This window comes from Halictus rubicundus, chromosome 9 (genome assembly GCF_050948215.1).
Source record: "Halictus rubicundus isolate RS-2024b chromosome 9, iyHalRubi1_principal, whole genome shotgun sequence".
NCBI lineage: Eukaryota > Metazoa > Arthropoda > Insecta > Hymenoptera > Halictidae > Halictus > Halictus rubicundus.
Window position 1 is genome coordinate 16,763,325 of NC_135157.1, and position 10,134 is coordinate 16,773,458.

The following is a 10,134-nucleotide window of genomic DNA, read 5'->3' on the forward strand; positions in this document are numbered from 1 at the left end:
ACAACAAAATATACTAGACACGAAACTCGTGTTAAACTTTTGACGCGCAGCATAAAAGCGCGGCAATATTTGAAATCTAGCATGGCGAAAAACGATGTTTAAATAATTTCATGGTCTGAATATTGCTAAAAAAACCAGCAGGATAGCTATGGGATAAAAAGAAAAATCAGTTTTTCATCCAATTTCTCTGCAAAAAAAAAAAGAAAAACGATCTCCACTATTTTTATCGTGTACAGTTTATCAGTAGTTTGCGGTTCTTTATGAAAACTAAAAACTGTAGCATGGAACCACTTTGGAAATTTCTTGGTTTCCTCGATAAATCATAAACGCATAAAAGTCGCAGTTTATCGATCAGTATAGCGTGCGAGCGGAGTGTAGCGACGAGAATGAAACGAGACGGTATTCATAAAAATATCTGCTTTATTGTTTCAACTTGATTTTGTAGGGTGTCCCTTTAATTCCATACAATAAAATATGAATAGTAACAGACGTAACAATGAATCATGATAACGCGTGTACAATAGTAATAATAATTGTTGTAACCAGAGACTGTATTATTGTTACGAAATGGGGCGGGACACGTTGAACGGTTAGAAACTTATTGGCTACCTTCTTTACCTGTCTCTGTCCTCGACACCAGAATTATTCCTACATAAAAGATTATCGAGTGCTTTACAAAAGTGGATCTCGCGGCACGCCAACTTTTCGGTGGGCCGCGCGCTTATCACAAAATCACTATAGCGCCCCGCGTCGGACGGCGGGGCCCCTTTCTCCGGTTAGACGAGACTGACCGTGTCATGGGAACAGAAAATAAAAGAAGAAATGGAAATGTTTGGATCGCTTCGCTAAATGCCTAAGGAAAACCAGCTACAGCAAGACGCGTATCAAAAAACGTGGAACTTTCCCTCTCTCGTCGGCTGTTCGCGTTCCAGCTCGGCGAACGAATGCGAACAAACCGGTCCGAGGACCTTTTCCCCTAGATTACATCTCTCTCCAACATCTAGTACAATTATCTACCAATAAATACGGATTACACTGAATTTCAAAGTCCGTGTGATTAATTACGCTTTTTAAAACGAGAGCGACGTATCGTTAACGTAGTGCGCAGCAAGATAAAAACACGTTGGTTGTCGCAAACGAAACGAAGCAGCCGAGAAAAATGATAATGTACAACGATAATGTTTCCTCTCCCGATCACTGAAAAGTATCCCGTGATAATCGATCCGAGAACGAACGGAAATGATGATCGTTCAATTACGAAATATGTCGGCTATTCGGCTTCCTCGATGAGACAGTCCTTGTTCGATCGCTTCCATACACTGTTCCCGTTGGATGTTTCGCTCCGCGCCACTCTCCCCGTCTATCTCGAGACGAAAGGACGAGTCCCTCTATTCCTCGTCCACGCTGAAATCGATATACTGCGATTCGAACGATTCCGAGCGACCGGCTCAATCGTACTCGTGCGACGGATCCGTTTTGTTGAACAGACAGTCCCTCTCTTCCCTTGTCGAAGGAACATCCGAGGTCGTAGGCCTCAGAACTTTCGGAACTTTGCTAACTTTGCTGAGACCCTCGGTGATACCGCTACCGCCGGACACACTGGAAAAAAGACTGAGACCGTCACGTTAGAACTGAACAAGGTACCCTAACATACGCTGGAACAATCATTCCGACGAACAGAGAGCCACCGAACTAATAACAATTTCCTACAACTAGTGCCAACCTAGCAAAGTCAAAGTAATGTACCGAATGAAGTAAAAATAGAAATTCCTAATTTGCTATAATTGATACATTAAATCAAAAACTCCTATTGCAGTATTCCTAAATTCTTCTAATGTCTATTACAATAATTTTTTGTTCCAGCTGTTCGCGTTCGTCGTAGACTGCGGATCTTCAAGCAAAATGAAAATTCCCTTCGCCAATTGCAAGAAATAAAAAGTACCTTCTCTGTTTACCAATTTCAATAGATTGGAAAGAATGTACTGCCATACTTCCAGTCTTCTAAGCTTCCAACTATTTTAAATATGTACTCAATTTTCTCAGAAACGTATAAAAAACGCAGTCAAGTAATAAGTGCATCAAATCTGCAGTCCACTCAGAAGAATAGAAAGAGAGAGAGAATATAATGGCAAGACGAATACTCACACGACGTCCATCTCGTCGTCCTCGTTAGCATGGTTGATCTCGTCATTTGCTAAAGTAAAATAGGGATTCGCGGAAGCTGGTCGGAACTTGTATCCGGTGAGAACGAAGAAGACGTACGTGGCCATTTCTCGGAACATCTCGTCGAGCCACTCGTATTGGAAAGGTACCGTGATCTGCATGAACGAATCGCAAACTTTGCTTTAGAGCCATTCTCAAGAATAGACAACAGCAACGCGACGGAAAGGGAAGGATCTTACCTTGAGTAAGTACACTATGATTCGCGTGAAGTATATGTAACATACTATCATGATATAAAAATGCCTAAAAAGCTTGAGCTTGCGTAAGTTTACAGCTGCCTTGCCGTCCGTGTGCGCAGCCTCGTGCAGGTGCCTGATGCTCCAGACCACTGGGAAGAGGATGGCACCGCAACACAGCAGGTCCACGAGGATGAAAACGTCTCGCCAAGTCTTGTGCTCGATGTCTCCCTTCTCGCTTTCCTCGATTATTATTTCTGCTACGTTGGCTAATACCTGTACGGAAAACTCGTTGCAGAAACATCTACTCCGTCTAGTCTAGGTGCAAGTCCTGTCGCTTATATCCTAACCGCAATTTTATCTCGAAGACTCTTCCTGCTCCGAACCTATTTTATCACCGTAGCTACCGGAAACCTACTGACACCAAACCTACCAGCACCTATCAGAGGCTGTAATGTACGAAGCTGTGCATCGAATACAAGCGACAGGACTCGCGCGTCGACCGAGTATACATTGGAATACCAACTTGTAACGGTATCACGATCATAAACAGTTTCTTGTCCTTGTCAGCCAGAATATGTTTGATGAATGTCCATCCTGTGCCGACGAGGACAATGGTAATAAAAAGCACAGCCCCCTTGAGTAAATGCGTGATATAATACAGAATTGCCCACGCAGCTACGTGCTCCCCTTTCGTCTCGATGAAATGATAATTGATTCCGTGGAAGAGCAACGACAAGGACTTTAAGAACACCAGCACCGCCATCAGGTAGTGTATCTTGAATACGGGGTGCCTGAACAGAAACGAACGCTTAAACATCGTGACTCTCAACATCTGTACAGAGTACACAGACCGGAGAAGGAGTCTCTTACTTGCTCTTTTTAAGTATAAACACCCAGAAGCAACCCGACAAGAAGAAGAGAAGCGCCATCATGAAGTAGAGGGCCGGCAACGGCATCTCGCCGGCGCTGAGGAAATTCTGGCTATTCATCTCCAATATTTGTACCTGGAAATTACGTTCGTCATCAGTCCTCGGGGTCTTTCGACGAAAGGTCAAAGTCGCAGGGTTCCGGGATCGATCTTACCGTGAAGTCCAACTCGACCTGCGACTCGTATTTGTAGTTGGGACAGTTATGGAAGTACAAATTATAGAGGCCCTCGTCTTGCTCGTTGCCGACGTACACGCTGAAGCTGGTATTATAATACTTCTCCCCTCGGACAGTCTGCACGGTCATCGGCAGCGTAAGGAGGGAGCATCCGATGCCTTCCAACCGAGACTCACTCTCCACCTCGTTCACCGATCTCTCGACACCTGCGGACGCGATTTATTCTGATCATTGTATTTCGAGGATCTTCGGACAGGGTCTCGACCTGGATCGTGGTCGCGGTGATGTTTATTTTGCGAGTCGTTGCATTTAATCCTTCGGACACGGCTCGCCGAGAGTAGGAGTCGGTCCAACTGGCCGAACCATTTTTGTCGCTCGCGACTAGTAGAAATAACTTTATGCTCGCGTGTATCGACAAATAATGTTTAGAATTGTAGATTTTGTGTTAACAACAATGGGTGAGGGTTCAAACAGTGAAAAGATTAAGAGAATTTCGAGACGTCGACGGATTATTTCTGCGTCACTAAAATTTTTAAATAGGGAGGAATATTTTACTCGGCTCCTGATCCGCAGTCCAATCATTTTTATCAAAGAAGAATATTTCTTATTTTTCGCATTGAAATTTCGTTCCTCTGCGTTTCTTCCGGTTTGAAATGTGTATAAGTCTATGACTTGCGCTTTCCTTTGTTTGCATCGGCACAATGGGAAAATGCTTTTCCATCGGCCTCGGTACTAGCGTCGTTCTATTATCCATCGTCGGGTAAAAATAAGGAAGTTGCGTACCCAGAGGATCTGGCAACGAAGCGGCGAGGACAAGGGTTTTATTCATTCATTTCTATTAGAGAGTCTAACTCTATCGAGCGAGTATTAGTTGAACGCCAAGAAGAGAGAGAGAGAGAGAGAGAGAGAGAGAGAGAGAGATCGTTGACATAAAATGTACTACTGTAGAAGACCGTTACCTAACCGGACCCTCAAAAATACTTGAGTTTCGAGTTATTTATAAGATTGAGGACGAGTTACGTTAATTATAGCGTCTCTCATCTCGGCGGTGTTCGATCACCGATGTCGCTTCGAGACCCCGCATTCCGTAATATATCGACCACATTCGCATTTAGTTGGGACAAGAGCGATGGCGGCACTCGGTGAACGTTCTCTCGCCGTTCCGATAAACGTGCATTTAATTTGGGTCTGTCGTTGATCGACACGGCGCTGTCTAATCCGCGATGCTCGTTAGCCGAGCGAATCTTATCGAAAAAGAAGCACATACATTACTTTTTCGAGATAGCAGCAAGTCGAGAGAGAGTGAGAGAGAGGCGAGTTGCGGCAGAGTGCAAGTGCAACGAGCCGACCGCGACGCCTCTTCCTGTATCGACGCTGATCGATCAATTACGCGCATTAAATGTCGCACGATCGACGCAAGGAGCGAGCCGCTTCGTATCGAAGCGATAATATCAAACGATCGCAATATCAATTTTAGCCGGAATGACGAACGATTCAAGGTTGCTCGATTAAACGTTCGTTCGGATCAATCGCGAGAACGATAGCGGTTGTCGCGCGATCGTTCCGCAGGAAATTTCGCATGCCGGTAAATTTACACCGGGAATGAGGCATTGCACCAGGTATACACCCTAAGGTCGCGATCATAGCAGCCGGTGCCAAGATTCCACCTGTTAGCCTGTGTCGCGAGTGATTCGACCGCTAATATTAGCGGCGAACACCGATTAAAATAACTCATTTATATTTAATATCTTGTCCGAATAATCCACGAGGCGCGTCATCTCTCTCTCTCTCTTGAGTTCTCGGCGAAAATCCGACCGCTGAGGATTTACGAGAATTTTGCGAAACGACCAGAGGTTGCCGATCGAAGGGCGCCGGTTTTCATCTCGCGGATCCGTCGACCGAAATTCACCGGACCAATTACCGGACGATGGGGGCGATGATCGTTTAATCGCGTTGAAAAATCGTAAAACGCGAATCGGAACGAGTACACGATCGATGGGTGAAATTGCGGAAGTTGGAACGCGTTGCGAAGAAACGCTTCGCCCATTCCACGCGGTCTACCGGCAGCTTCCTGTCTTTGGCCGGCCGCCAAATTGAAGAGCGTGCTGCGCCCGCACCTCGTAAACCCTCGCCCCTCGGTCAGTATCGTTCATCTTTCGAGATGACGCGGTTCCTACGATTAAGTAACTACAAATCTCGGGGAAATCTCTCTCTCTCTCTCGAGAATTGGTGGCCGTTCCGAGACCTCCAACGGAGTCGGAAAACATTTCTCCCGGGACCGGAGGGCCTTGACAAATCAAATCGATCCGAATCCGGAAACCCTCGAATCCATAAACCGGAGGATTTGTATCGACCTGTCGGTAGAACCAGCCAGCCTCCATTAACGCGAACGCTGGAAACCATTAATTGACTTTTTTACTACAGCTCGTTAGATTGTGAAAACGAGAAAACTCGAGTCAACGAGAAAACGCGAACAAAATATACGATAACTTAAGCTCGTGTACAAAACCGTCGCGATACTCGGACTAACTCTCTGGAGCTATCGTTCTCCGCGAGAGTCCAAAGCTTTTCTGGGGTTCTCGTTTCTGGGGCGCGTTAAGTAATGTCCCCAAAACCCGTTAAAATAAGGAGAGGTTCTCCACCTCCACAAGGGCATGGAGAAAGTTTCCTCCCCCAAAACATTGCATCCGGGGACTTCACTCTTAAAGATACTGTAACGGTCGAGCCGAGGTTCTGGCAATCGTCACTTAAATGACCAGGCCCTCAACCCGACCTCCCATGGTACGCACTTGAGAAGGATGGAATTTTCGCGTCCGAAAATTCCACGTTCCCACGCACCATGGTCGCCACAATGACTTGTTGGTTTACGAATCAAACCGCTATCGTCATCGAGATACGTTTATTAACCCGTCGCCGTACGATTCTCTTCGCGAGTAACATTCATATTTAGCGGATTCTGTTTGCAATATTCATCGCGAGGATGACTCGTCGTTACACAAGGAAGCTGAGAAGCTGACGATTGTTAGTTCTTGCATTTTGGAGGACTCTTTGGTAACTGCAGGCGAGTAAAGCGTTAAGTAATGAACGGTACTGCGAGATCGCAACCGCGAGCAATTTCACGGAAGGCTCGCTCGGCTATTGATTCTACAAGGATGTTTGTTGTTGCGAGGGAACAGATCAAGGCAATTCAGACGGCACTGACTCACCGTGCAAGCTATACCGTTTCATCCGTGGGAAGAGCACGGTATCGCTGAACCTGGTCGGCAGGGTGTCTCGTTTTCTCCGCAAAACTTGCACCATGTCCTGGGTCTTGTGAATCTCCACGTTGTGCACGTTCTGGTTGCACCTCACCTTCAGCCTGCAAACGGGTTCGCATCGTGTTTAACGAAAGTAGCAAAGCGGAAATCCCGGTTCAGATTCTGCCGTGATTCGTGAACGCTTACGTAGAATTTTTCAAGTCCATCGTGAAATATATGACGGCGCTGCTGTCGTCCCTTTGCTCGAGATCGGTCTTCGGGTTTGCGGCGTCCTGTAGCACGCATCTCTCTTGGTGGCTATCTAAATACGGGTTCATCGCGTCGCTTAGCGTACGATCCAAACTGAACCCAAACTGCACCGTCAGAAAAAGCACACGCGTTACACGGGAGAGACAGATCGTTAATTCGTTAATTTCGTTAATTTCGTTCATTTTCAACGCGCTCCGTGTCCGCCGATTTCTGAGCGTTCAGAGCCTGCCGGCTGCGAGACCTCGGGAAACGGAACGCGCTCATCGACTTATTTTAACCCTCGTATCGTGCTCGCATTTTTGCCGCTTTTAACAAAGTAACAAAAGGAATCGCATAAAAATAACAATGCCCAACATTCATTTTCCGGCAACTAAACCGTGACTCTTGTACAATCTGGAAAATCATTTTTCTCCGCTATCCTTAATTTTTTCGAGAAATTCGATTCCTGTAAAATGTTATAAACAGGCTTAAAAATTTATTTGAGTAATAAATAAGACGGCACGAGGGTTGACGAAATGTTTCCCGCTAAACCGCTGGGAAAGCTTACGATTTCAAGGTCCATTTAATTAAAATCGAATTCGCGTGTATTCATCCAACCGAATAAGCAGAATTAAACGGCTTCCGTAAAATTGTGGAAAAACGTTCACATGAAAAAATCTGAACGAATCTATCGAAATAGAATTTTACATTACGCTCCGCACGGTCCGTCGCGTTTGCCGTTTGTTTTTCGATCGGGCAGATAAACAAACGACTGCAAACGCGTCGATACGATTGTTACGGAGAACGGGGAGCGTGTTTTCAAGACTGCTTTCGAGTTCGTTTCCCAGCGGCAATTTAGCGGCGTGAATGAGGGGAAAATGGAAACAGGTGTCCGTGAATGGACGGGGACGACGCGTAGTATTGCGCGACCGTCCACGCTACCATAACTCACCACGGCATTCTCGTCGAGGGGCTCAGCCTTGAAATTGGTCAGATTTACATTGAGAATGCCGCTCTTGTAAAAGCCGAAGGTGCTAAGGGCTATGTACCGCCGTGTGTCTTTCTGCAACATGAAAAGAAAAGAAAAACATGAAAAGGCATGGCAGGCGTGAGAACGAGGCTGTCGAGATACCGTAACCTATGACTAAGCGACCAGGAAAGAAAACTCGAGGCACGGTTCAACTATAACCTATACGTCACTCGTCCCTTCGCCCCTATCGGATTCCTCGCGGAAACCTTTTACGTTGTTCACGGGTGCTTCTAGTTTGATTCGGGCGAACGTGGTTCACGCGAACCGAACGTCAATACCGTGTTACGATAACGCTTCGTCCGAATTGTTCGTTTCGCTGCGTTTTTTAAAGGTCCGAACCGAACGGACGGCAACGCGATCGGCGCAATCGTTTGTACATATCGGTTTTATCAACCGGTGAAAGGCAATCGATGCGGCAAAGAAAAACGTAGCGAAATAACTGGAAAATATACGGGAGCGCTGTTTCATCGGATTGCTCAACTAACCCGTATCTCGAGTTTGTGTATCCTAGCGGCGGCTAGAACGAGCATCGTCATCATCCAAACGCATCGTATCGGTAGTTGTTTCGATTGCATTTTTGCTAGATTTTATTCGAGAAATGTCACAACACGAAAACACTGAATAATCACACACCAAAAACGTCCAGTGTTCGCTCGTCGATAAGCGAGCAGAAACTGAGCTTGGACCACGGTGCAGAGCACATCAGAGGAGAAACTCCGGCAACGGTCAAAGACCAATTTCCAGTGCGCATGCGCTCGTAAGTAGGCCCATCGTGAACGAAGTACATCGGAAGTTGGTACCATTGGTACGTACAGAGAGGAATGAGAGTGCTCACGCCCGGGTTTTCGGCGTTCCCGATATAGTGCTGACATCTGCTCAGCCTTAGCATGGCACAGAACCGGTCAGTCTTTTAGCATGGCACAGAACCGGTCAGTCTTTTAGCATAAAACTGAACGCACATTATTTTTTTAACCAGGATTAGAACGTACAGCTTAATTGTTGTATATGAAATATGTAACTAACATGTAAATCTTGTGTACAAAATCTCTAATTAATATAAATTAAGAATAATATTAATTGTGATGATTCGTATTTTATTTTTTTTTCCAAGTTTGTAGTTGCAAACTTTAGTTGTAAAAAATGGAAAATCCGGAAAAATTCGAACAAATACAGATCTCATATCGAAGTTTAAAAGCGACCAAACTGAATATTAATCTAATAATGAGCTATTGTCATCAACACTATCTTAAATTTTTTCATATATATAGCTACTGTTATTATTAATTAAAAAAAATTTTCTTTCATGAATAAATATTTTTTCCACCTCAGCACCATAAGATTTTTACTAGATGACTTTAAAAACACATTAGAACTATTTTTAAATAATTTTACTCGAAAACATTCTAGTTTACTCTTTATTTCACCGTTCTACTAATTTTTTATGGGCTGCATTGCAGCTCTGTTTAACACCCCTTTACAACCCAATACCATGGTACCATCCATATTCAAGGAAGAACAATTTTTTGCGACGATCATTGAAAAAATAAAAGTGTTTCCTTCATTTCAGTCCTTTAGTGCGTTGGTGACGTAGCGCCCAGCACACCTACCTGTGTTCTGTGTCACATCTGGAGTTTTATGGTACGCTAACAATCCCTATTGAGTCGCAAGCCAGACCATACAAACGAATGCATCCACAACTTCCAGAGACCTGCCTCCAAAACTAATTAAAGGAAGGCTAGACATGCAGTGTGTACTAAACTCCTCAAAAGAGGTGGATTCCAGTCGCTCGCGACGCGATTGATATAAAACTGATTCGTTTACGGTGCGTGTTCAACAGCGCGACGAAGACTGGCTGAACGAACGTTCAGCCCTCTTTTATATGCTTCTTGTTCATACATTGTCTTTTGCCTATGACAGAATCGGCAGATCTCCAAAGGACGCTTTCGGCACCCTTGGTACTTGCCGCCTTACGAAGGAATCGGCAGATGACCAACGGACGCTTTCGGCGGGCGATCCTTTGATCGACAACTATGTCAGATCGCCGCGCTAGCTGTTCATGGGCTAAAAGATCAAAGTCCTCAATGTCCTCATAACAATTTTTAACGAACTTATA

At 45.1% G+C, this 10,134-nt stretch overlaps 1 protein-coding gene across 2 annotated transcripts; it reads right to left on the bottom strand.

The window, feature by feature from the left end:
- Nucleotides 1-402: 402 nt before the first annotated feature.
- Nucleotides 403-8,700, bottom strand: LOC143356944 (protein GPR107). Of its 2 annotated transcripts, none has more exons than XM_076793020.1 (10): nucleotides 8,507-8,700; nucleotides 7,944-8,054; nucleotides 6,950-7,116; nucleotides 6,713-6,864; nucleotides 3,486-3,712; nucleotides 3,273-3,406; nucleotides 2,926-3,193; nucleotides 2,403-2,675; nucleotides 2,146-2,318; nucleotides 403-1,599 (listed from the first exon to the last, which is right to left on the bottom strand). In XM_076793020.1, the coding sequence occupies exons 1-10, from the start codon at nucleotides 8,594-8,596 to the stop codon at nucleotides 1,449-1,451; spliced, it is 1,746 nt and encodes a 581-aa protein (XP_076649135.1). In that variant the 5' UTR covers nucleotides 8,597-8,700; the 3' UTR covers nucleotides 403-1,448. The 2 variants fall into 2 exon arrangements, with proteins under 2 accessions (XP_076649135.1, XP_076649134.1); XM_076793019.1 differs by having other exon boundaries at nucleotides 403-1,611.
- Between the last annotated feature and the right edge of the window lie 1,434 nt (nucleotides 8,701-10,134).

What these genes read in the sequence shown, in the direction of transcription:
- LOC143356944 (XM_076793019.1), bottom strand. Translation starts at nt 8,596, where the DNA reads ATGCAATCGAAACAACTACCGATACGATGCGTTTGGATGATGACGATG. An exon ending in TACACAAACTCGAGATACGG is followed by an intron (nt 8,055 to 8,506) that starts GTTAGTTGAGCA and finishes TTCATGTTGCAG; the next exon opens with AAAGACACACGGCGGTACAT. An exon ending in CCCTCGACGAGAATGCCGTG is followed by an intron (nt 7,117 to 7,943) that starts GTGAGTTATGGT and finishes CTGACGGTGCAG; the next exon opens with TTTGGGTTCAGTTTGGATCG.